Source organism: Salvelinus namaycush, chromosome 3, assembly GCF_016432855.1.
Source record: "Salvelinus namaycush isolate Seneca chromosome 3, SaNama_1.0, whole genome shotgun sequence".
Taxonomy (NCBI): Eukaryota; Metazoa; Chordata; class Actinopteri; order Salmoniformes; family Salmonidae; genus Salvelinus; species Salvelinus namaycush.
In genome coordinates this window covers 74,335,260-74,363,012 of record NC_052309.1, presented here as the reverse complement: position 1 = coordinate 74,363,012, position 27,753 = coordinate 74,335,260, and the positions used below count along the sequence as shown (strand labels likewise).

General features: G+C 42.9%; 1 protein-coding gene across 4 annotated transcripts in view; it reads right to left on the bottom strand.

Moving 5' to 3' along the window:
• Nucleotides 1-1,326: 1,326 nt before the first annotated feature.
• Nucleotides 1,327-27,753, bottom strand: part of LOC120038133 (RNA binding protein fox-1 homolog 2-like) — a 37,976-nt gene continuing 11,549 nt past the window's right edge. The window contains exons 3-13 of one of the 4 annotated variants that reach the window (XM_038984031.1): nucleotides 21,691-21,888; nucleotides 21,393-21,563; nucleotides 20,917-20,970; nucleotides 20,280-20,372; nucleotides 7,997-8,084; nucleotides 7,810-7,866; nucleotides 7,533-7,677; nucleotides 6,602-6,647; nucleotides 4,957-5,048; nucleotides 4,542-4,680; nucleotides 1,327-4,418 (exon numbers count right to left, since the gene is read on the bottom strand). In XM_038984031.1, coding sequence (XP_038839959.1) covers nucleotides 4,374-4,418; nucleotides 4,542-4,680; nucleotides 4,957-5,048; nucleotides 6,602-6,647; nucleotides 7,533-7,677; nucleotides 7,810-7,866; nucleotides 7,997-8,084; nucleotides 20,280-20,372; nucleotides 20,917-20,970; nucleotides 21,393-21,563; nucleotides 21,691-21,888 — 1,128 coding nt within the window. In that variant the 3' untranslated portion in view covers nucleotides 1,327-4,373. Of the gene's footprint in view, nucleotides 4,419-4,541; nucleotides 4,681-4,956; nucleotides 5,049-6,601; nucleotides 6,648-7,532; nucleotides 7,678-7,809; nucleotides 7,867-7,996; nucleotides 8,085-20,279; nucleotides 20,373-20,916; nucleotides 20,971-21,392; nucleotides 21,564-21,690; nucleotides 21,889-27,753 lie in introns of those variants that run through there. The other 3 variants (XM_038984033.1, XM_038984034.1, XM_038984035.1) reach the window with 3 other exon arrangements.

Below are 27,753 nucleotides of genomic sequence, written 5' to 3'. Positions count from 1 at the left end.
CACACACAAAGACAAAAAAAATAAAAAACATTACACAGATGCTATTGCGGGTGTATGTGACTAATACAATTTGATTTGATTTATACATGCACTCTCACATGACCCAAAAATATTTTGGAAGTTCAGCTACACATGTATATTTCTTGAATAGAACCTGCATTGCAACATGATTTCCATAATTACGTGACTAAGGCTCAATTGATTAATTACATTTTACTTTACTCAGGATCCAGATAGAATGAGCTTACTGAATCTGAGCTAATGTGACAAGTGTTTTTGCAACAGGCTGCTTGAAAACACCAGAGACAGTGTCTAATAGTCTCAGGCAGGAGGAGGCGTGAATCTGTCTGTATCAGGGTGCCAAACTGCAGGGATGGGCAGGGGCAGCGCCAGGCATGTGTGAAGGAGACAGGACCTGGCAGCGTTAAAATAGACCCTTGTCATCATGTCTTAACATCTTACGTAAAGGTGCATGCCATTTTTATTTTTTTTACATCCCACTTTATGAATACATGTTTAAATCAATGTTATGCTATGCATATTGTGCAGTTTGAAAAAGTGTTATTAAAATGGAATGTTAAAAGGTATATTTGTTAGTCATATCTAACAGCAGAGGGCTGATTCATTCTCACAAAAAGAAGCACACGCTAGACTGAGTGGTAGTACTGTTTTAACCACTAGGTGACACTGTACAAGATGTGAATTATTGTTGGTGGGATACAATTTACCTCAATGTTCATACCATTATTGAGCCACCAAATGTAAACAAATGCATTCCATCATGTAATTTCCCCATGCAAATAGCAGTTTACTGATATGAATGATAGATCTGTAGCGCTCTAGGAATGACATGAGAGCAATATAACTTTCTACTCTGCCGGCCTATAGCCATCTGGGTCATCTCAGAGTGGGCGAGTCAGTCGGGTCAATACCTCAATAATTCAGTGGATCCATGTGCTTTATTGTTTCACTGATCAAACTGCCCTCAATGTAATCCTTTCAATTAGTCCTACTTCAATAATCTGGAAGTGCATGTCATCAAATTGGCAATTAGCCTCTTGTGCATTAGAGCAATTAACAGGGATATGAGATTTCCTCCAAACTCAACCCAGACATTGACATTCATTAACTTTAGATGCAATGAGAGATTGGTTAGAGAAAATTGGCTACTTCAGAGTTTAAGTTGGCATTAGTTGCCACCAGCACTACTACTAGTGAACAATAGGTATGGCCTGTGTGGCCATGCCATACCCTATGATTACATAAAAATAATCAATGGCAACAAAATCTACCAAACATTTTACCCAAATAAGGAGTTGAGAAAAGAAGGGTATAAAAACCAAACCGTTTATTATGTACATTCAATAACAATGACAGGAAATAGAAGGCAAATATGAAGATGGCTGAAATGAAGAGAAATACACAAGTCACTTGGAGAAAAAAAAAAATAGCACTTGGATCAATGAGCTTAGCAATGCACATGTGAAAACAAAAAAGTCACATGCAATTCCAACTCATATGAAATCCCTGTCCAACAACTCCCACTAGGTTGACTTCAGCACAGTGCAGGGGTAAGTCAGACACACAGCTGGGTCTAAGGTGATCTCAGCAGCCGTGAGAGGGCACATGGGAGTCTCCACTGCTGGGTAACAAGTGTCAACTTATGGAGGGATGGCATTGGAAACTACATTAGTTCAGTCTGTGCTGAACTGCTGTGTGCATGCTGGGACAACATCATTGGTTACTTAACATACTTCAAAAGGAAAAACTGCAGGGGTTCAACATTCCAAATTAAAATTGAATTAAGAGATATAACTGGTAATTCAAATGATACCATGACCACAGAAGAACATAGATAACCCAGGCATAAACTTAAAACAAACAGTATTTTACATATCATTATTCCCCCCAACTAGAAACAAACTCAAGGGGACTATGTTGAAGCCCCTCTCTATCCTGCCTTCATATTTCACATAACCTCCTTTCCATAGAAATTGTTTTGATTCATGCAACAAATGAAATGACTTTTGACCCCGTCCTTCTCACAGAAACATGCATACTGATACTTTTAATACTTTTTAAAGAGAAGTTCAAAATTCTTATTGTCATGATATCATGGCATAAATACTCAACAGAATAACTAATGCAGCTGTATGCATCCCTCCGGGCCTGATAAAACAGCTAGTAACATGGTAATCATCATGTCAACAGGTGGTTTATGGCTCAGCTCTCTACCTGGGTCCTCCACCCTACAACTGTCGCTGAACTACACACTCACTCCCAACTGGAAAAAGGAGGCATGTGGGGGCTCGTTAAAATGGTCTGGAATAGAACGCTGTGTTTCATCATCACACTCACTCTAGCCTGGCATTTATTCTGTATCAAAATGCCAAATTCCCCTCTCAAGTCTACTGTGGACTCCTAAATGTTATATTTCAGGCAGTGTAAAATGTTGGGTTATCATCTGCCTGGGACCACTTCATCCAAACCCCTCGGCACATTCAGCAGCCCCGTTTTAAAAGACCAACTTTGCCAGTTCCCAAATGTATTTTGGGGATTTTAAGTTTATTAATCTGTTGCTATAAAATTATGCAAATAAATTCATGTTTGCCCCTATCTTCTCTCTCCACTTCTCAGATGACATTTCCCAGGACACGGTGCTTTTAAAACACCACCATCAGCAAACTGAAAGGGTGCACTTTGAACCCACCATAAAATAGAATAAGAGCTAAAATAACAGCAAGAACAATCATAAAAAGTATAATAAATGTCTACACTTGACCAACAAATGTGCTTTTAGAGAATCTTTGGAACCAAAAGACAAACAATAGCAATAAGATATTCAGAGTATATGGAGATACATAGGTCTATTTATATATTTTTGTTTGCCACTTCCTGTACCTTAAAGTAGCATCGAGGCAGTGACTTTAATACATAATGGACTAGAACATTCCCAAAGACTTAGGAGGGAGGAAGATTGCATTGGGTGAACATTACGGTCACTTCTCGAGTGTCTGTATTTGTGTCAATTTGACCAAAAATATATATTAAAAATGGTGAAACCAAAAGTAACATCAACTTGTAGTGTTTGTAACTCTCATATGTTTCCTACCATCTGGTTTGTTCCCTCAAACCCCTAAGAATTCCACTCTTATCTGTAAATAGCTGGTTCCAGCGTGCATGACTGGTTTCTACAGCATGTTAGCTATGCCCAGACACTTTCAATGTTTTTACCCCTTTCAGTCACAATTTTGATGCTACACCTGGAATGTCATATAGTCTAGTAAAGAGAAAATGTATAAGGAGTTGTGTTGAGCAGGCATGAGTTGTACAATATTCTCAAAAGGATAAATGAAGACAATGTAGGTATATAATAGTAAGGATACATGATACAGATCAAAAGACTTGTGTCGTTATAGTTTCAACTACAGTAAGAATCATAATCATAATACTTATAGACCAGCAATAACAGTATTAATCAACTGGAAAATGTGAAAATGATGATGATGATGGATGTAATTTCATTGCATCCACATTATATAACAATAATCATTTTAAGCAACGCTTTTTCATAGACAATTATAGAAAAGAAAAACTGAGGTAATGCAGAACAAAAACAAGTCATTTTGTTTCTTTTTCCTTGTCATTTTCACACCGTTTATCTTTTACAGTTGGGTTGGTGGTGTAATGGTAGACTGTTTGGATTTCTCTAATCATTTTCAGAGCAACAGCTGTTACCTAGATTTAACTGCGTCGTCGCTCAGCTTTTGTAGTTCAGATTATTGACTTTTTGCTACTTTTGCGTTTCTTCGTGCCATTCACCTTTTTGTTGAACAGGTTCTTTTAAAAAACAACTTGGATGTGTTCATTGTTGGGATTCCTCCACTGGGGAGGTTTTTGTCAATGTAGTGTTTCATATAAAGGACCTAAGATTTCAGGCTAGTGATGGCCTACTTTTAGGTCGTACTAACACATTGAGCTGTGTACATATGTGTGCATTTTACATTTGAGTATTATTACCACAGACTATTAGGAGCAAAGGTTTGTAGTGATGTAGTGTAAAAAGTTACTGGTGGGCAGCAATTTCTCCATCCATGTCCAATAGTGTTTTTTTATGTAACCATTCTTGTTCTTCCCACAGTTGTCTTCAATTATTGTTGCCAGTCTTGAAATTCACAGGCAGTTTTCATTCGTCCATTACTATGTCACTGAGTGTGACAGTTGAAGCAAGCCGAGTTACAGTTGAGTTTATCTTGAGTGGATGACCTTTTTCCAAAACACATGGGTTAATACTACCACCCGTAGAAAATGGAGGGGAGCTCTTCCCAAATGAAGAGGTTCAGAAATGTGGAATTCCATGGTGCGAGTGCTGTTTAGTATGGAGCAAACCTACTGTATCCAGCCCGATATAAACTAGCCTGGAGGAGAGAGAAAGGGAGAGAGATAAAGAGAAATTAGAAATAAGGAAAGGAAGATGTAGCTGTTTTTAAACAACAAACAGCAGTGAAAAAGATGTGCGAGAAGTAAATAACTACATTTACATAAAGTGAAGATAACTCAGTTTCCAGCCTGTTGTTGTAGTGTTGCGGCTGGGGGGCTCTTACCATGGCACCGACTCCATAGGCAGCGGCAGCAGGACCTAGAGCGTGGTAGGGATCTGTAGTGTACACTCGCCCATAACTGTCCCAGAGGAATACCAACACATATGTATTTCAGCTGCACATAGTTACAGTGAGAATATAACACTCACCTTGCACTGACTCATAAAAAGGCTGAGATATTACAAATCACACAACAAAAGATTTGTAAGATCAAGTGTATCATCAATACCCACCAAAACACAACTAAATCACTTCTACTGTGAGTCATAGCCTAGCATGTTATTGTGTAAAAGTCTGGGCACATTATTGCATTTCGAGGCTGCTGCTTCTTGATGTGAGTCCTCCTCATTCTTACCTGTCACTGTAAGCAGCAGCTGCGGCGGCAGCAGTTGCCCCGGTTACAGCAGTAGGCTGAGCAAAGCGATAGGCAGCGGCAGGATAGCCTCCCTGGGAGACAGAGGGACAAATGGAGGTTATTACCATGGTACAGCTGAGGTAGACAGGATCATTACTGAGGCAGAGTTGTGTAAGTGCAGAGTGAGTTAAAGAATCACACAGTACAACAACCAAGTTTAGAACATTTGTGGTTAAAGATTGAAGTATTAACAAATGGTTAAAAAATTATAATAATTACAGTGGAGATTGTTGACAATCGTCAATAATGCAGCATATCAAAGATTCAGAATTATAGAGAAAGATAAGTAACATTTACACGAACCATCCATATTATCGTTGTGTTCTCTCATATGCATATAAGACAAAGAAGAGAGGGAAAATAGAGATGCCACACTCAAACACACACACTGTCACCTCCTGGCATTGAGACAGCATGCATGCCCCAATTCAATGCAAATCTATTTGAACACACCACTGCATTTGGACCCAATCATACAGAACACAACCCAGAGCATTCCCCTGGAAACCTGCAGTACAACTAGTGACAGGACAGAGGGAGGGGGGCTGTGAGAGAAGGTAAAGGGGAGAGAGAAAAGGTAGGCCTATGCCTGTAGTGCATGCAGACGTTGATCAGCATGCTTCAGTAATTGTAGCTCCAGAGTCGAGACCGGGAAGGGGTTAGGGACAGGCTTTAGTAATAAGAAATCGTGTTCTCCTCGTCTTTAATTTCAGCCCCACAGGGCACTGCTGCTACACAGATAGAGTATCTTCCAGCTCATCTCTGTACCTGTTCCAGCTATGGATGTTACTCAGCATAATGGATGTGGTAACTTCCAATCATAAGAAATGGTGCTGGGAACATTGGTGTTTGTATGAAATAAGAGGCTCTCTGCCAGTGACTTCAAGACAAATACAACTGCCGCCTTTCATGTTATCACTGCCAGCAGTCTACCTTTCAGAGACCAGGTTCTCTTTGAACAAACGGGCAAAAAACACACGCTGTTTAGTAGCTTAGTAACAAACCCCTTCCCCACAATCCACCTGTGCAGATGTCAGTGAGTTAGTAGGAAAATGAAAAGCAAGTTACCGTTTCAAAACAAAACAACATCAAAAGATCATAATCACCAGAGGGATAATAAAAATACACACTGTGTTTGGTAATGACCCTACCTGAGGCAATCTGCTACTAATGACAGAGTCCTGAAACACTATTCTATAGAGAGAACAGAAACAGCCATTGTCAACCTGGACACACGCACGCACACTGACAGACACGCGCCCTGACACAAACGCACACAGAGCGGCCCGGCTACCCATGTTGGAACCCCGTGTTACAACACCAGACTACAACACCCTCTGTTACAGTCTGTCTTCTGGGAAAACTCAGACCCACAGGTGTGATCCCAGGCAGCGGTGGAATGGTAAAGTACAGAGTGTACACCTTAGCATAATTCAACATAGGAGCTGTGTGCATGAAACAGCTGTTTTTTTCCAGTCACATTTGGGCAGCTCTGTGCAGCGCATTTAATTATGCACATGCAGAAACGCATAGAGAGAAAGGAGAGAGAGTCGTGAGGGAGTGTGAGGAGTGGGAATCTACTTACGTATAAGTCTGCAGCTCCATAAAACCCACCATCCTGATACACCACGCTAAGAGAGAAAGGCAGACAGAGGAGATGGCAGGTGAAGAGAGGAGATGGCAGACAGAGGAGATGGCAGGTGAAGAGAGGAGATGGCAGGTGAAGAGAGGAGATACGGAGGAACAAAGGAGGGAGGAACAGGAGCAGTGGAGATGGCAGACAGTGGGGATGGAAGGGTTGGTGTGTACAGTGAGATGGTCCAAGACCAGAGTGGCAGGAATGAAAGCCAGTGTGGAGGAAAGTAAACAGGGAGATGATTGAGGGGAAAAGTGAACGCACAAGGAGAGAGACAGAACAGTTATTTCACACACATGCAGCATGCAGAGGAAATAGACCACCATTTATTTGTTCCATTACTGCTGAACCAAGTGGTATTATCAACATGACTGTATTATAGGGTACCATCCTCTATCAGCATCCCCCAGGGAGAGGGAACGGAGGCCCATTTACATTGACAAGGTCCTGGACAGACTGAGAGGACAAGACAGACAGTCGTTTGTTTGAAGTCAGGCAGTAGTGGATTAAATATGGAAGAGGCATTTCCTGCAGCACTAGTTTAAAAAAAAATCCAGAATATGACAGCAGTTGCATCCCCATTAACCAACTGACACAGCCAAGCAACATGCAACAATACAGTTTCTCTGTGAGTCAATCTAGTGGAATTACTGGAACATAGAAAAATAGAAAGAAAATGTGTCTGGTCTTTGTGTGCAGTGTGACGCAGAGGATCAAATTATTGTTCTGCTCAGAGGGAGTTTGTGTCTATACTACCAAACTAATGACATTACGCTTATTGGTATTTATAGTAAACTACTGAATTTACTGAAGGAACGTATATAAATGTCATGTTAAGTGTGTCCGTTCAGAGGATGGGTTCTGTAGTTGAATCCCTTACCCAGGGTAGGCAGGGAGGGCAGGCTGTGGCATCGCTGCACGCACCGCGCTGTACACTGGCCTTCCCCGGCCCCTAAGGTGGGCACCACGGAACGCAGCCGCCGTGGAGGCTGCCGCTGCCGCAGACGGGTAGGGGAACCCCGGAACTGAGGGAGAGGAAAGGAGAGAGAGGGTATGAACGTACAATGCCTGGGGGCACTATGAATTAGAGATGCTTAAATGAAGTCAGATTTGGGTGAAATGAAGGGCATGCAATCTAAGAGGAAGACGAGGTTTACCTGCATAGAGCTCTGGTCCGTACATTGCCTGCACCATTGGGCTTAGCTTCCATCCTGCTGAGAAGCAGAGAGGAGGCAGAAACAGGAGGGTTTCATATAGATAGGGGTTCCACAGGGAGATGGGCAGCGGACTAACAGTTAGTTAGGGATCATAATGAGGCTAATGGAGTGGTTTGCATATGGTTACCATATGGCAGGGTGCTAAGGGCCTCTCCGTTGGGGTAGGGGCTGACCAACTTCTTATTGGTCATCACCCTGGCCGTGGCATTGTTAACCTGGGGAGTGGGAGGAGGGACAGTGAGCACAACGTTTGGCCTGTTCTATTCAATTGAGGAAACACACACAAACACTCTGACACAAAGGACAATCACACAAGTTGACCAATATTAGATATTTACACGTGATAACAATAAATAAACCATATCTAACTATGAATGTGTGAATAATACAATGGTAATAACACTCCTGCTTTCTAAGATCATCAGACCATTTGCCAAGAAGATGGTGATTGTGTGTACACATACAGGGAGGCCACAGTTACAGTCTGCTCCCATTCACCATCGCTGGATCATTCACATCAATATGGTGGTGGGTTTGATGCATCACATCGTTAACTCATCCCTGCCAGGCTGCCTCCTCCCTAGCCAGTTATACGACAGCTGACAACATCGGTTATGATGAAGTAGTCTCTGCTCTCCCTGACGGTGTTTGTGTGCGCGTGTGTACATGAGTGGGTGGAGGATTGTTAGGGGGAATCTTAGTCATGCAATTAAAGTGTTCTGCCCAAGAGGAGTGTAATCGATGATTCATTGTGGAGACAACTAGCTACACTGAGTGCCAGTGGTTGAGCCCGGCGGTGACAGGAAGAGAGATTTATAGGCAAGAGAAGAAAGGAAGATGGAGAGATAAGGTGAAGGAGAAGAGCTGGGATACGTGGCACTGCAAGAGAATAATAATATGTGTTTGCAGGTGTGTGAACAGAGACTGGTATTTCTGTCTAGTGCTGCGCCCGGCTGTTGAATCAAGATGGCTGCTAGCTAGGCTAATCCCCTCACTGAACTTCAAAGGGCCATATTAGGCTCCCATAATCTTTATCCATCTCCTTTGATGGGGTTTATGAGAATGACTGTTATGTCGTGCAATTTCAGAGTTTGAGTGTACCGTCGCGCCATGTCAAACTTTGTTGTGAGCTACTAATGACCTATTGGCCAATTGGAGGGCTTTGAGAGTTCTATGTGACGAAGTTCCACTTAGAAGGCCATTATGGATTCAGCCACCTTCAACACCCCACTAGTCATACTCTATCACGGCAGCCCTCATTCAAATAGAAATGAGAATTACCTCATTTTCCTTCATTGCAAATGAGATGGTCAGCCTTGAGTGATTCAATTAGCTGACATAATTGTCCCTGTGAGTGAAGACACTCAAATAAAACAAATAAAATCAGCCTAATGAATCAGATTAATGCTGATAATCTTTTTATATCACAGCATTCATATCCGGGTCATTTATAAACCTCTATTTTGGGTGTGATAACTGGGCAATGATCCATTTCCTTATGTATAGTTAGTGGTGTGTCAATGCCAGGGGAGGTAATGCAATTTGTTCAATCTCACAGAGAGGTAGACATGCAAATCAAACAGAGACCAGTGGGAAAAACATCTGCATGGGTTAATAATAAACATTCAACCCCATCCATCCCACCTCTCAACTTAGGACATAAGCCCACAGCAGTACCAATAGAACTGGACCAAAGTAACCTAAACCGCCCCCAAATTAAACCAAACTTGTTGGGGTTAACCTAAAAAGAAATCAACATCAATACATAAAAAAGGGGGTGGGAGAGAAAGAGGAGTGCAAAAAACATTTGTTGGACAAAATTAATAATTTTATAAGACAGAAATTATACGCAGCCAAATATGGGCGCATCACATGACCAAGAGTGAGAATAAAGAACCAAAAAATGTAATTCAGACAATCAGCAAGCGTTGGATGCAGCATAGAGACCAATCAAAACAATCGCAGCACTCCCATATCAAACACATACAGAGACAGACGGGACAGGTAAGGAGTTCAGGAGAGGGATGCAGGTGAGAAAGAGAGAGAGATAGATACAGAGCCAGTCCACATACAGAAACACAAAGATGGTGTAAGAAAGAGAGAGACATCGTCTACATAAGCAACAACAAAAATCAACAATTATTTTCTCAAAAACAAAAATAACAAATACCAAGGTGCGTCATTCAAAAAAAGCAATTAGATTCTGTGACCATTCTCCCAAAAATCTCACTAAGTTATATGTGGAGGAATAGAAAGACAGAGCACCAAAGGATGGAGGGAAGAGAGAGAAGAGCAATCCTCATACCCCCCAAAAAAGAGAAATCAAATAATACATGAGACACTGCCAGGCATTATTACTGTGTGTCACAAACTAAGACCAGTACACAAACTAATACACACACCATTCAATAAAGGAAAACCAAACCAAAGAGAAGTTAAAAGGACAGCAAAAGACAGACCAAAGGATCACCCAGTTAAACCCAATGTGTTTATATACAGTTGGTTAAACCCCTTGTCTTTTCAGGCTACTCTACAAAGGAATTCACAGAACAGAATGAATCTCTGTGTTCTTTTAACTCCTGGTTGTTAATCCCATTACTACACTCACTACAGAGGTGAGTTATTGCTGTTATAAACTTTAAAGTGCATTCCATAAGATTCCCTGCTGCTGCTCGCAATTTGAACGTAAAAAATCCTCAAACTTTAAGAGCAACGCGATTAACGCTGCTTATCATTGTGAAGAGAAAATATGGACAGATGGATGAGCTATCTTTTCTAAACAATTACAAGTTCACCTACTCCTGTAACAGATATACTTACGATGACTGCTGAATGGACATTAATCTTGTACCTTTTGTTAATGCATGGGCGTAGACAGAAATTGGTGGGTGGGCCTGCAGAAGTTTGGATTGGCCAACAGGACCAATCCAATCTGATTGGGTGGGTCTGGCAGGGCCTGGCTCCCCAGTGGGTGGGCCTGTGTCCACCCCACAAATGCCTATGCCCCTGTGTTAATCTATCGGTTTCCATGAGTGATTCTCCCTGAAGTTTCAAAATGTGAAATACATAAAGCATATACACTTTAGCGCAGTATACTTTCACATTTAGAACACAGAAAAACACATAGAATTAGGAATTAGAATACTAGAATTGACATTAATATTTTTATGATTGGAATAAAGGTCAACCATTTTGGTCAGGGAGTTGGTCAACTATGGTTTGCCAGTGCTGTGATAAGATAATGTAAAACAGGGCTGGGAAACTGGTGGTGGGGGGGGGACTCAGTCGGGGTCACAACTTACTACTGCGAAGCAGAATACACAAGGTGCAATTTCAAAATATTGTTGTGTTTTCATCTTATGTCAGTCAAATTAGCCCATGTTAGCTAACATTTTTTAGATTGGTAAGTTAGTCTAGCAGCCAGTTATCCAAACTTCTAGTAATCAAGGTCGAATTAGAGCCCGGGGGCCCCCATTGATATTGTTAGTCAGTCTCACAGATATTATATTAAAAACTGTGTAGAATTGCATGTAATTAACTCTAAAACAAAAAAAATTGCATGAAATTAATTATAAAATTGGAAAATCTTCTCTCCACACCACGGCACATTTTTTGGAATTGCAGTTAACTAGCTTTAAAACAGCAACATTTTATCTACACCCCATGGTGCCCATCCCTGATATAAAATAATGAATTAGAAGAATTATCTGCCCTGTATGTTTGTTAGCTAGCAAGCCAGCCAGTTTTAGAGGAATGTTTCCATGGATTTTTTTATTTTTATTAACTGCCAATATGCCAACATTCCATTCGAACAATGCAGTCAATCCACAGCCATACATTGGCTGAAATCAGTTGATGATAGGACTTAGACAAGTTGGAAATACAACAAGTACTGTTATTATATCATATAATGGCACTCAACTTCCAGTGAAAACAAACATTGTTAACATGTATGGTTTACATACATATATTTTAGAGGCTATTTATACGGAAAATGTGTATAAACCTTTAAACTGTATTTATAATTATAATCACAATATTTTAGGTTGACAATAATTCGATTACACAATTTCTGATATATCACATGCATTACTTTAATTTTCCTGCATAAGTCAAATCTGGATTACGCTTTAGCCATTAATTCCAATTAGACTGGTTTGGATTTCTCCCTGACCAATATGGGCGCCATTTTACCCGATTCTGGAACTTTGCGGGCTTATGAAATAGCCCCTCTAGTAATTGAATAGGATCTCTATGGAAAAACACACCATGTTGTAGGAAGCAATGCTGTGTTCTAATCATGTCCTCCACCACGCGAGTGAGAATTACCATTCTATGTGCAAGTGCAACTTGATTGGGTTGATTAATTATTGTACTTTCCAATCAGCATAACTGATGGGTAGTGTTTGAAAATGGTAACTGTAATTTCTATACTACTTTCTGTGTGCTTGAATGTTGTGCATTGGGATTTAAAACTGCAATCCACATGTTGTGCATTAGGATTTAAAACTGCAATATGTAACCCGACCAAATTCACATAGAAATGCGAGTTATAGATCTGTCATTCTCAATGAAAGCAAGTCTAAGAAACGGTAGATCTGTTCCATGTGCACCATTTCTATGCTTCCCGTTCTTAACTTCTTTGGGATAGGGGGCGGTATTTTGACGTCCGGATGAAAAGCGTGCCCAAAACAAAACTGCCTGCTACTCAGGCCCAGAAGCTAGGATATGAATATAATTGGTAGATTTGGATAGAAAACACTCTAAAGTTTCTAAAACTGTTAAAATAATATCTGTGAGTATAACAGAACTGAAATTTTCAGCATACCAGCATATCATTTCAGCATACCACTGATTTCAATGGCTGGCACTTTTATAATAGGGCGAAATCGTCCCCTATTGCAGTTCCTAGGGCTTCCACTAGATGTCAACAGTCTTTAGAAAGAGATTTGGGCTGTTTAAAAAAAAAAAAAGCCCAGCGTTGTCCGGGTTAGGGAGGGTTTGGCCGGCAGAGATATCCTTGTCTCATCGCGCACTCGCGACTCCTGTGGCGGGCCGGCTGCAGTGCACGCTGACCAGGTCGCCAGGTGTACGGTGTTTCCTCCGACACATTGGTGCGGCTGGCTTCCGGGTTGGATGTGCATTGTGTCAAGAAGCAGTGCGGCGGCTAGGTTGCGTTGTGTTTCGGAGGACGCATGGCTCTCGACCTTCGCCTCTCCCTAGTCTGTACGGGAGTTACAGCGATGAGACAATACTGTAACTACTACCAATTGGATACCACGAAATTGGGGAGAAAAAAGGGGGTAAAAAACAAAAACAACATCCAATAGTCAAAGGTATATGAAATACAAATGGTATAGAGAGAAATAGTCGACGCGTCATAATTCCTATAATAACTACAAGCTAAAACTTCTTAACTGGGAAGTTTGAAGAACTGGGAATATTGAACCACCAGCTTTCATATGTTCTCATGTTCTGAGCAAGGAACATAAACGTTAGCTTTTTTACATGGCACATATTGCACTTTTACTTTCTTCTCCAAAACCGTGTTTTTGCATTATTTAAACCAAATTGAACACGTTTCATTATTTATTTGAGACTAAATATATGTATTATATTAAGTTAAAATAAAAGTGTTCATTCAGTATTGTTGTAATTGTCATTATTACAAATATATATATATATATATATATATATATATATATATATATATATATATATATATATATATATATATATATAAAAATCGGTATCGGCTTTTTTTGGTCCTCCAATAATCGGTATCGGCGTTGAAAAATCATAATCGGTCAGCCTCTACTTCAAACAGCTGAAAATACAATAATTTTCCGTTATTGAAAATACACTGCTCAAAAAAATAAAGGGAACACTTAAACAACACAATGTAACTCCAAGTCAATCACACTTCTGTGAAATCAAACTGTCCACTTAGGAAGCAACACTGATTGACAATAAATTTCACATGCTGTTGTGCAAATGGAATAGACAAAAGGTGGAAATTATAGGCAATTAACAAGACACTCCCAATAAAGGAGTGGTTCTGCAGGTGGTGACCACAGACCACTTCTCAGTTCCTATGCGCTACCAGGAGACAGGCCAGTACATCAGGAGACGTGGAGGAGGCCGTAGGAGGGCAACAACCCAGCAGCAGGACCGCTACCTCCGCCTTTGTGCAAAGAGGAGCACTGCCAGAGCCCTGCAAAATGACCTCCAGCAGGCCACAAATGTGCATGTGTCTGCTCAAACGGTCAGAAACAGACTCCATGAGGGTGGTATGAGGGCCCGACGTCCACAGGTGGGGGTTGTGCTTACAGCCCAACACCGTGCAGGACGTTTGGCATTTGCCAGAGAACACCAAGATTGGCAAATTCGCCACTGGCGCCCTGTGCTCTTCACAGATGAAAGCAGATTCACACTGAGCACATGTGACAGACGTGACAGAGTCTGGAGACGCCGTGGAGAACGTTCTGCTGCCTGCAACATCCTCCAGCATGACCGGTTTGGCGGTGGGTCAGTCATGGTGTGGGGTGGCATTTCTTTGTGGGGCCGCACAGCCCTCCATGTGCTCGCCAGAGGTAGCCTGACTGCCATTAGGTACCGAGATGAGATCCTCAGACCCCTTGTGAGACCATATGCTGACATGCACATTTGTGGCCTGCTGGAGGTCATTTTGCAGGGCTCTGGCAGTGCTCCTCTTTGCACAAAGGCGGAGGTAGCGGTCCTGCTGCTGGGTTGTTGCCCTCCTACGGCCTCCTCCACGTCTCCTGATGTACTGGCCTGTCTCCTGGTAGCGCATAGGAACTGAGAAGTGGTCTGTGGTCACCACCTGCAGAACCACTCCTTTATTGGGAGTGTCTTGTTAATTGCCTATAATTTCCACCTTTTGTCTATTCCATTTGCACAACAGCATGTGAAATTTATTGTCAATCAGTGTTGCTTCCTAAGTGGACAGTTTGATTTCACAGAAGTGTGATTGACTTGGAGTTACATTGTGTTGTTTAAGTGTTCCCTTTATTTTGTTGAGCAGTGTATATTTCACAGCGGTTTAAATGGTACAATGACTCTCTACACTATAGGTCACTTGTTTGTCACAAACAGAAATTAGGCTAACTATTAGAATTTTAGCAACCAGGAAATGGCAAAGCGATTTCTGCATATTGCACCTTTACACAGGCCCACCCATGAATCTGAAACCCATCCAACACTAGAGACAAAGAAAAGTTACTCAAAAGAATAATGACAGATTTATTTTCCCCTTAAGATTGACTGAAGCAGCTGAAGGGATGATAACACAATTGAACAGGAGCTTCCCAGAGAGCCATGGGTTATTATCATTACTGGGGATAACAATTCATTAGGAAAAATATACATACAATGAAGTATTAATCAAATGGGTTCTGGTAAGCCATGTCATTGCAAAGAGGAGGATGATTAAACTTGGACATTGCGGGGAGGTGTTAATGAGAGGAGGGGAGGGGGGTGGATCCATTATTATTACTAGTTGGACCAGGCTGTCAATGGGCTGTGTGTCTGTATGTCTGTCTGTCTGTCTGTCTGTCTATGTGTGTGTGTGTGTGTGCCTCGTCACTGCTACCTTCCCTATCAATACAGGCCCCATCATAACAGGGACTTCTACTCTGGATAGCTGGAAGATCAGAACAATGCTAGGCTACCATACTTCAAATTGATTTGTAATATACAATACAAAGATGCTGTGGACATAACTAAAGCATGCAACTACTGTCCATCTTACTCCCAGCATCTACTGCCAATAAGCTAATTGACAGATTGGAACTACCAAATTAACGGTTCCTTTAGGAATATTCAAAACAATGTGTGATTTTGCATCTACTGCCTTTTTCAAGGGAGGGGTTGGGGTCAGATCAGCGATTATGTCATATATACACAACTTACCGTTGCCGAAGAAACAGCGTGAGGACACGCGAGTGGTTACCGTGGAGACTGACAACACACATAGAAGTCATCAGGGAAACAGAAAAAATATAATAACAAATAAATAAACCAACAAACAACCCAATAAATTAAATCCCCCCCAATGTGAAATAAAATGGGGATAATAGTTGAAAGCAGTGATACAGTTTTTGAGAGAAAAATCATCCAAAATGAGTTTTTGCTCAATGCATGAGCGTCTTTCCATTTCTAGAGAGATACACGGACTGGAGGGGTGCTTCTTTCAACGTATGCAAATTATAGTGGTCATAAGAGAGGAGTAAGGGACACAAAAACCAGGTCGACCACTTTTATATTAAGAGATTGGCTTAATTGCGTCTGAAAATATGTCTCCCACAGTCAAGAGTGGCAGTAAAAATACTTAAGTGAATTGTAGAGTAAAATGATTCTTAGTAAAAGCGACGTTGGCAGGATTAATATTTTGATCTGCAGAGGGGGGTAATTGTATAAAGAAATGACGTTGGAACATTTAGTTCCGCCATGAATCACAACAAAATAACTTTAGAAAAAAAAAAAGGATAAAAAGAGAGAAGGATGGGTTAAGGGACTAAAGACGAGAATATAACATGTGAAAGGAAATACAACGAGAGGTATTACACACACAGGTGCACATATACAAGACAAGAGGGTGAGGACTGGGGAGTGTCACACAGGGACAGAGGACTGGGGAGAAACAAAGGAAGACAAACTTGACTGGCTTGGAGAGAATGGGAGAGTGAAGGAGAGAGAGGGAGAGTGAAGGAGAGAGAGAGAATGGGAGTGTGAAGGAGAGAGAGGGAGAGTGAAGGAGAGAGAGAGAATGGGAGTGTGAAGGAGAGAGAGAGAGAGATGGAGCAGCCTGTGGTCTGGGAGAAAGAGAGAGGAGTGGAAAGGGAACAGTTCATACTCCCTGTCCCCTTTTCTTTTGCCCTCCTCTCACATAAACACACACAACCACACCAATCCATTCACAAGTTCACCTCTTTTTCTCTGTCAATCATGCAAAGTATCTGAAACAAGCAACAACCATGACTAAATCCAAAGCTAAGCCCAGTTTATCACAAACAGCCCATTGAGAGCAGTAATACAGTTCTGGGGAGCAGAGTTATCACAGCCTTCTTTTGATTGGAGCCAATTCACATCTAAAGCTCAAGTAAAAGAGCTCATGTTGAAAAAGGATCCAAATCGATGCCTTTTCAATTAGGTTGACACCGAGGTGGAATGTCAGGATTAAACATCAAGTCTGATTGGTTTTCTTGAAGAACATGACCCTTTTCTTTAAAAGACTGACAGAACTGTTTCAAATGGAGGCTGTGAGCGGTTTGCCACCTGCAGTAGTGTAGCGTACATCTATCACTGAATGAGAACGGATCAGCCATGCAGGATCAGATGAACAGTAAGTTAGTCCTTATCACACCCAGCTCTCTCTTTAGTCAGAGACTCAGGCTCATGCAGTGGTGACATGGTTTGTCTCTGAGTGAGGAGTTTTCCTCTCTGCGACCCTGTGTCTGATGAGATGCATGCAGACTCAAGAGCACCAGGAGACGAGACGTCGCTCGTTCTCATTACCACCACTACTGGGGTGATAGACTGCAATTTTCATATTCTACAGCATCTAATGTCTGTCTAAAACTCTGCGCCACGGAGCAATCACTTCCCATCACACCAACACATCAACAAGAGCAGCATGCTTCACGGTGAGAGAGACACACCTACACGTTCAATACGCTGTTACTACTACAGTACTTCAGGGTGAGAAATGTGGTATGACAGCACGGTGACAAGACTTAAAGGGCTTTATCCGTCAAATGTCGGGGTATCCCACAGTCAAATGTCTTAAATGTCACTTTCAAAACATCAGTATGATGAGTTGCTTGATGGCATATAATTGTCACTGCCTGGAAATTGATTAAGCGTCTACGGGAGGGCTCTCCAACCCTGTTCCTGGAGAGCTACCGTCCTGTAGGTTATCTAGCACACTCAATTCTAATAATTACACGGTTGAAAGGCTGAATCAGGTACATCGCAACTGGGGTTGGAGTGAAAACCTACAGGAGGGTAGCTCTCCAGGAACAGGGTTGGAGAGCCCAGGTCTATGGGTGGTGATGTCAATGTCTTTAGTTTGAATGCTTTTTGTGGAATACCCTTTGACATGAGGAGGACACAAACAAACACAGACTGATGGAGGAGATGCATGGTGTGTGTGCAGACTTAGACACACACAGTAGTGTGGAGTGGAGACACAAACAGCAGGAAGACAAGTGAATCGGACCACTTACATGGGTACATTGGACGCGCACGGGAAACTGACTTCTTCAAAGCGCAGAGTTTTATTCCAGACAAAAAGAAGTACACTTCGATGTAATAGAATAGGCCACTGCAGAGATCAATACTACACTCTGTGTAGAACCAACAGCCATGCACACTTAGGATTCCAAACTGACTAGCTAGGAGAACAATCGCTACAGATTCCCATGCACTGACAGACTTAAGTCAACAACATTAAATAAATTATTGAATCCAATCAACAACTATTGCCTTTTTTTGTTTTATGGATAAACAGACCTTCATAAAAGTAGGCGTTTTCAACTTTGAGAAGATGTCATGCTAAACAACCAAAAGTCCACATCACTATCACCAAAATCATCTAGTCTTAACAAAATAGCCGATATAAAAGACATGCAAGAAATCCCAGACTGTCCGCACTAGTGCTGCAGTGACAGCCATGTTACAACACCATAGTATTATCATGCACACATACTTCCAATAAATCCCATGCAAAAGGATAGCAAACGGAATATTCACACTCCTGATTTCAAAAACAATCTGGTAAAATACTACCATGGTATATCTTTCAGAGTTTCCAAAGCAAAACAATGTGTTAGGAAACTGAAAGACATACTACGGTAGTATTTTAAGCAAAACAATGTGTAATCTAAGCCTAGCCTAGTACGGGGCCATTAAAACATCTAAACATTCCTCATGTCAGAACATTCCCTCTAAGCTTAGCCAGTTTTTAATTAGTATCTTCACATTTGTTAGAATAACAGCCAGTTAAAAAAAACTGAAATTATATTACCAAGGACAAAGCTAGGGTTGCAAACAACTTCTAGGAGAAAGAAGAATCGTCACATAGCATTGCCTCAAAGGAATGCTGGGCTTTTCCTTCGCTGTTGAATGAGTGTATAAATACAGAACAACCTTTATTTGCCCTTAGTCTGTACGGCTGTTCTATCCCATGCACTAGTCAAACACAGACAAACCTGATGACAGACACTCCTGTTGACCCCATGCTGATTACAAAGGACTGGCCACAGCTTCAGAGAGTACAACTACTGTCACACATGCAGCAATGACCAAAGGCGAAGAGAGAGAGAGAGAGAAACTTCCTTACTTCCTTACGATCATGCATGAAACAAAAAGATACTCCAAAGACTACAGAGACAGAGGTTACAGAACCGCCAGGGCCAAACAAACAGGTTGTTGATTTATAGAAGTTTAACTGATGTGGGTTTTCATTGGGCTCCATCAGTATCCATTCAACTTGCTGATTGACTGAAGGTGAAATGTAGGGCTTATAGACCATTGGATGCAGGTGTCATTCAGAACCAGACGTTGGAGAGCTGACAGATGAAACCCAAGCGGGTCCAGCCATCACCATCATGCAGGACACAACTAGCACAGTTAACCACAGCAAGGAGGCAGGAGCCCATGCAGAATCGTGATTGGCTAAGAACCTGGCTTAAAATAGATCTGCTCCAGAGATGGGTAGGATATCACTGGCACGCAAACGGACAATATTTCAAAGAAAAACATGCATCTTCTCAGCTTCTCCCCAACCCTGAAACAGTCACATACGAGCCAAAGCTTCATTAAAAAATGATAGTGAAAGGAGGGAGCTTAATATCAAGTATATGGCATAGTTATTTTACAGATGGAGAGGAGAGGAGAGCATGCACTGTGCTGCATGCTGGAGGCCAGGAGACATAAGCTTGTCACTACCACTTTGCAGCACGGGGGGGGGGGGGGGAGGAACATTCTAGACTAGGAACTAAGATATGATCAACCTGGCTACAATCGGCCATGCATCATCGTCTCATCACGTTCCCCTAATGTCCCGCGATTCCAGCAACAGAGGAAGGCGATTTAGATTGTATTTTGAAATCAAAGCAGTGGAAGCTATAATAAGAAATGGTGCAAGACAGAACTGAGACCTAAACGATTTAGAGAGCAAAAACTTCCCAGCATGCCTTGAGGTTACAACTCTCCCCCCGCCCCAAACGAAACCAGGAAACAAGACAAACGCCCCGAAAAAAGGCAGCAACCCATCTGGGTACCAGCAGAGACCACATCAGAGCATGTCAGTGGAAAATGACGGCAGCTAGCGGAATCAGTGTACAGGCAGAGGAACGATGGTAGGAGGAGGAGATGGGTTAAATTACCTCTATCTTGCGACCTTCCACTAGCGTGCCATGAAGCCTTTCCCGGGCTTTCTCCGCGTCGGCGCTGGTCTCAAACGTGACAAAGCCAAAGCCCTGGGGTAGACAGACAGAGGGGAAAGAGGAGCACCACAAAGACAGCGTAAGGAGAGGGGTGGAAGAAACATACCAGTTGTTCTATAGAAAATCAAAACCCTTTGATTTAGCTAGTTTTACTCATTTCATTACACATTTACTGAACAGGTACACAGTTGTAATCACTGGTTTATACGGTTTGTTCTAGAACTGATACGGTGGTTACTGATTAGGGAAGGGTTGGGCAAACGGAATGTCGAAATTCAACGGAGGGCCGCACAGATTTTCATGGGACCGATTTGCTTTTCAAAATCTATTTGCAGTTATTAGAAAATATATAGGTCCATTATAATTTTGACTTACTTTCAATCTAGTTTCAGACGTTCAATAGTGGCCTGGAGTTTTTTTTAAACCATAATACTACCCTGTTGTTTATACTATCAGTGCAGGTCAATAGGACACAGTGTGTGTGGAAAATGTATCATTGAGACACAGTGAACACTTGAATTTTTTATCATAATGTCCACAGCGGTGGGACTGAGGACATGTTTACCATCTCACTCACCTTTGAGCCCCTCTCATTGAAAATGATCTCAACATCAATAATCTTCCCAAATTGCTGAAAATAAACAAAACACAAGAAATTAGGATACAAACAAAAACTCAACTTGCATTATGTACTCTGTGTAATTAATTGACAATCAGGGGTGAACTACACCTGCAACACACTAGGAGGCAGTATTGTACCAAAATAAATTCAATCAAATTGCAACTACCTTCTATTGTCTATTTTTCTATTCCTTTGTTACTACATGCCTTCCTTTCCTCACTCGTTCACTAACTACTGACTACCTCTCTGTGGCTCTCATGGCCCTGTGATAGAGCAAATCAAAGGACATGAGTGTTCCTCCCTTTGTGACTGTCTGGCCCTTTGTTCTTCTCAACACCCACTCTGACACCAACCATCAATTAAACAACAGGAGGGTTAAACTGATTTACTCCTCATCTCAAAGTGCAGCAAGGAAGTTCCCATATTCTTACCCCAAACATCTGCCTGAGGTCAGGGTCTCGGAAGCGGAAGGGGATGTTGGAGACGTGAAGTCGTTTTGGGGTTCCTTTGGCCTCTGCGGAGTCAGCCCCGGATACTCCTGCTAATTCCACTGCCACGCACTGCCCCACTCCATCTACCTGACCTGGAGACACTTCTGTCTGCTGGGGGAGAGGAGAGAGAGAGAGAGGGAAAGGGAGAGGCTGATAAATGGAATGATCCGAGTAATCTTGATCATTATCGGGACAAATGCAGAGTGAGCCTAACAACAAAACCAACCATAACACTGACCGGGGTGGGTAAGATGTTGGAAGTGGTGGCTGAGCCATTTGTTCCAGCCCCTGAGTCCGAAGGCCCCTGCCCACCAGCACCAAACAAAGCACCGCCAAACTCTGTCCCCAGGCCGTTCTGCGGAGGGGGTGGTGGAGGGAACGCTGAGAAGGGCGGGGGCACCAGCCCCTCCTGGCCCCCCGTTGAATCTTGAGAACCCTGACAGAGAGAAGACAGGGTTAATACTAGTAGGCATTACTGTACTGTACCGTGCAGATGGGGGGCATGGAGAGACTAGAACGAGGGTTAAAAACACAGCTTAAATTTCACCCTCCCTCCTACTCTCTCTCTCTCCATATCTCTGACAGCAGAGCATTTCAGTCAGCCTACCATGAAATATTCACTGCAACCACATCTATTATTGACAAATCACAAAATCTGATACACACACATTGCTACACAAGCCTGCTCACTATCCATGTACACGCATATCCAGAGAATATTTATAAAAATACCCTGTGAACAGATACTGGCATCCTTTTTAGTTACACTTGATATGAATTCATATCATAACCAATTGAGTTGGGAGACGGCTCCAGGCCATTGCCACAGCACTGTTACTATACTGTCTTCATGATAAGCACGGTAATGGATTGTAGCAACGGCCGGTCACGATTTTAAAAAAGGTGTCAGTTATGTGTTGTGGTATGGTGACACTGTGATATAGCACTCTTCAGTCACACACTCAAGGACATCCTGTAATAACTTCAAAACACCCCAACTGTGTTCAGAAAGAGCAAAGCCTGTAGGGGGGAGGGAGGAATGGGGGGGGGGCGCCATTTTGTTTCGGGCCATGAAACTGCTTCGTGGCCTTCCAGGCGTGATGACAGCATCCAATACCATTAAAACGGGCCAGTCAGTCAGCCGGCCAGCCAGCCAGTCAGGCCTGGGCGAGGCGACACCCAGGCTCCAGACAGCCTTTTTAATTACCAGGGAAACTAAGTTGCAGGGCAGTAAAGCAAATGAGGATTCACAAATCTTGAAAGTTTTCACTTGACAGTGAAAAGAACTGTCCCGGCTACTATTAAATCCCCTCTACTTGATAAGGAGGACTGAGCTCTCGGTTCTGTGCCTTCAAGATAACGAGTGCAACAAAAGTAGGTTTAATTCCGAACAGGATGGAAAACTGTTCTAGTGCTATATTCCACCAGCCTCTCCTTATGTATTCTGGTCCATATGAATCGCTTATGAGGCTGACTGCATACTGCATTCATTACAATGTCATTAACTTAATAATAACAATAGCACATAAGTCCTGCATAAAACGGGGAGGATGATTAAATGAAGGAGGATTCTTCCTCCTGTAAAGACATGTCATCCATAAACACGTAGAAGCCTGGAACCAGGAAGTAAAAGGTGCTTCTCATCATCTGAGTCACAGTGACCAAATCCAAATCTGTGTTGGAGGCTCAGAGGATGGGGGAGGGGTGGAAGTGAAGTGGGTGTTTCTAACAGTACAGTATCTCGATCATGTGAGTACTGGAATGGATATTTAGGCTACTCACTGGTATCCACTGATGGATGGACAAAGCTAAATAGTAGAGAGAAGGTACTGGCTGAGGGCTGGTAGTACTCAACCCACTTGTCAACGGGACATTCCTGCCACACTCACTGAGAGGTAACAGTAACACTGCCCTAAATGGCAGTATTTCACACACAGGGCAGAGAGCGAGAGAGAGCGAGAGAGAGGAGAGGGAGAGAAGAGAGAGAGGAGAGGGAGAGAAGAGAGAGGAGAGGGAGAGAAGAGAGAGGAGAGGGAGAGAAGAGGAGAGAGAGAGGAGAGGGAGAGAAGAGAGGGAGAGATAGAAGAGAGGCTATTATAAAAAGGGAGTAATTCTGTGTTGCAAAAAGGAAAGAATGAAATCATGTGGAAAAACATTGTATTAAAAACGGAAACTGAATGATCAAATTGTTTACAAATTTCAAGAGACAGAGGGGGTTGTAAGGTGAAATTGTATAATATTTCACATGTATATTTGTATACAATATCATAACTCACTAGTAAGCCACTAGGTGATGTTCAAAGGCAATGCAGGAATTAATATAAAATAGTCTAAGCATAACAAATCTCATTTGACCACAAGGTACCCATACAAAATAACTTCAGATTTACTGTTCTGCATGAAGGTATGACACATTAAATGCACCATCTGAATTACGATAGGCTAAACTCTGCATCCCTCTTTCTCTACACACTCGACAGCGGTAGTACAGAAGTGTTACCTGAGACACCATAGGTTTTTCCATACACCAAGAGGACCGGGGGGAGAGAGAGGGCTTGCAATGTGGGTCAAAATATTCAACGAACGTTGCGAGAGTGCGTGTGTTAAAATGTGTGCAGTGACTGCAGCGTAATGAAATCATTTGAATTAAATTGCACAGTACAGTAGACAGTCAGTGAAGAGTGTTAGTAGACTACAGTAATCTCTTTAACCAGCTAGTTACTCTAATCCCAATCCGTGTATCATGAATGAATAACTGAATGACCACTATTAATCTAATCTACAGCCTACTGTGACGCATTGCTTTGCATTAAATATGCCGCCTCTTCCCCCCTCTCTCTCCACTGCAGTAGTACGCTCCTCTTCCTTTTTCTGCAGCTGGAGAAATAGATTTGCTTTCCCTCTCCTTTTTCCTCTCCTTCTTTCTCCCTCCTCGCTTGATGAAATCCAGACGAGGGTTTCTACCTCCGCCCCGCCTCCCCCAAGTCAGTCAAAGCCACCGCCGCTATGAAACGTGACTCACGGATCCCAAGAGCCAGTCAAGCATAGCGCTGTAGCCGCCTCCCATCTCCATGTAAGGGCGCCTATAAACTGAAACCCTGTCACTCCTTCAGGGTTGTCAACCAATGAAAATCACGACACATAATATACAGCCTATCCCTCCACGGTACATTAACAGCTAATTGGCTTAAACCCTACAGGCACCACAAGCAAAATAACACATGGCAATTCATTTAAGGGTAACAGAGCATTAGACTCTTAACAAAAGAGTTGGTCAGTTTCTAAAGGTCCGGTGGTAGTACAGGCTATTGTATTCACTGACTCAGTCAATATTACATAAACGCATCAAAGAGATCAGAGGTTGTTGTCGGCCATGAAGGATGGGACCATGCACGGCCAGTTGGATGTTCAGCCGTACCACACTGATTCTGAAAACCTGGCTGGACCCGTCTCACAGGACACCTTTAAAAAGACTTCCCTCAGCAGCCTTCCCATTATATACTCCTACAGACGGCCCAGCGTGAGCCACGTCCACTACGGCACCAACACCATGGTGGCCATACACGGTCCCAAAACTCTGAAAGATGTCTGGTATGGTGGAGGAGCAAACCTCCTCCCTGACACTTAACCTTTGCCAAGTTCACTGACATGACCCTCCTAATGCTTCGGTCTCTCTATGAAACGCTGCTCTATGCAGTTAATTACAGAGGGAAACAACCCAGCACCCTAAGACCTAGCCTGCTGTTGGGGTACGAATCAGTGTATTTGGGAGGATTAACATCCATGCCCAATCGCTGTTAAAGTTTCCTCACAATATTTGATTGAGTCAGTCACCAACACTAGTGAGGATGTCTTCTCTTTCAGCCCAGAGAAGAAGGCAAGAGAATTAACGTTGCTGCGCCATGTGTCCATTGAACTGAACCAGCTCCGTCAGCTGATAGTGGGGGAAGGGGCTTAAGGAGCCTCTGAGACTCAACACTGCACTGCAGCAGAACTGGCCATTGTTTCTGTCAGTCACAATAGTGCATGTGTGCAAATTAACATACTTGCTGTGCTGTCTATTCAAAGCTCAATGCTTTTCTGCACGTCCCTTGAGCCAGCTGGATTGTCAGTACTGCAGGTTTAGATGGGCAGTGAGCAGCAGCAGTAAGCCTGTAGTGGAGACAGATGTCTCAGAGTGCATTAGTGCTGTAATACTGTCTGCCAGTTCTGCAGCAGTTTGGTTGGTGCAAATGTGAAGCAGCAGGTAAGTCTCTTACCCCTGGGGGGCGAACACTTGGGTGGGGCTCCGCAAAATACTTTCAATCCCTGCCTTCCCTCTCTAAACCAAGCAGGGTGGCTGCAGTAATGGAGGTGAGGCAGTAAAATACACCACCATCACACCATTTCTCAGAACCCGCCATTCATATGGTTGGTTGCTGTGTTTGCACTTTGCTTGGTTGCTTAATAGCAAAGCTGTAAATTAAATTGATGGGGTAGCAAAATGCATTTATAACCCTAATGCACTCACACGCATACACTTTAAATCTGTCAACTAAAAGAAGGCATTTTCTTAACCTCATTTCTCTCTGATCGCATGGGACAGTGGATGATTGGTGACACCTTTAAAATCCATCCACACTTGAATCCCCCCCCCAAAACATCCCCTATTTGGCTGCCCGTGCCCTTTGAGGAGAAAAACATGTTTAGGTAACAGCTGCTGATGCCTCAGGGAAGAGAAACAGCAGAGAAATGGGAGAGAGGGGAGGGTCGAGCTCCAAGTCACACAGCCCTAGAAATGCATGTGCTGGAGTTAAAAGCACTTGGGGAGATTCCTGCTGCTAACTGTCCAATCAGCACCCAGAGCACAGAACCTCACAGCATCCCATCCAGTATTGTGGCGGGAGGAAAGGGGAGGTAGGGTCGTACCAACAGCGAAGGATTGAGGGGAAGAGTCACAACTGTTTCTTGGCACCTGTCTCTTTCACTCAGAAAGGGGGGGGGGGGGTTAAACAGCAAAGACAGCTGGGAAGACAACAAAGAATTGCTGTAGCACCCCCTTCTCATTCCAACAGCCCTCCACCGCACCCCCTGGACTAACATGATGTTCTGTACAGTCAGCATGGCCGCAACGTGCGACATATACACAGCTCAACACTGCTAATTTACAGAGACATTTGCAGAAGCCTGGACCTCCTTGAGGGCCCTGAAGCACAGACAGGACCACAGAACATGTTGGGGCACCAGGCTCATTAGAACATGTACACAGTTAACCCCTCTTGCTGCCAGTAACACATCTACATATTTAAATGATAAAAAACAAGTTACGTTACATAAGTCGTTACACAATACTAGTCACAAAACACTGAGCGTTCCTCAATGTCTAGGCTATGTGCATGTATTTGTTGTAAAAGAGAAACAACAGTATAACTCCATGTAGTAATCTGAGGCCTTGCCTTATGCAACGTATCAAAACTAGCTAGGTAAACATCAGTCGAATCAACTGCATATTTTTCCAAAACATGTAGAAAAGAGCAAAGTATTTTGTTCTTTAGATGTTCCAGGTCTAAACCTGCTATACTGGATAGGAGCGTACAGAAAACTGGCTATGACATGAACTCACCGGCAACACCGCAGGATAGTACAGCCCCATCATTGTCTGCACGGGAAGGAAGAGTCTCTCCTCTCTCTCTATTCCGCTCTGAATGTGGTCTGTTACCATCCGCCGGGAAGCACCTTCTGTCCACGTCTCTCACAGATTCAAATTCTCCCTCGCTCTCCGCCAGTGTTCCCCCTTCCCTTAGCACCACACAAGCCTTGTGTCCTTGTCACTCTCCCCTCGAGTCTCTTCTCTTCTTCCTCTGACGTGTGTCACTTCTCACTCACACTACCTCTCCTGCTCTGCTCGGTCATGGCTTCTGCATGTTCCATCCCCCTTCAAACTTTCCCTCTCTGTGAGCCTGGCTGGGTCCCTCCTATCCATCAGTCTCTCCATCCCCTCCCCTCCCCTCCCCTCTCTGGCTAGGTACTGACAGGTTAGGAAGGAAGGAGCTGCTGTTTGGCAGCCCTGAGTAGAAGACGCTCCGTTTCACACTGTAACGCTACCCACTGCATTGCAGTTTTTTTTTTTTTTATCATTTATTTATTGGATGGCAGCTTGTCAACCCCATGTTAGGCTGGCAGGCAGGCAGCTCCCCCTTACCTCCCCATGTTCATTACCCAGAGAGGAAACAGCTTCAAACTGCTACGGCCCAATTCTACACCTTCACAACATGTATATTTATTACTCTGCATTGCGCTTTTTCATTTCCTACAGTACAGT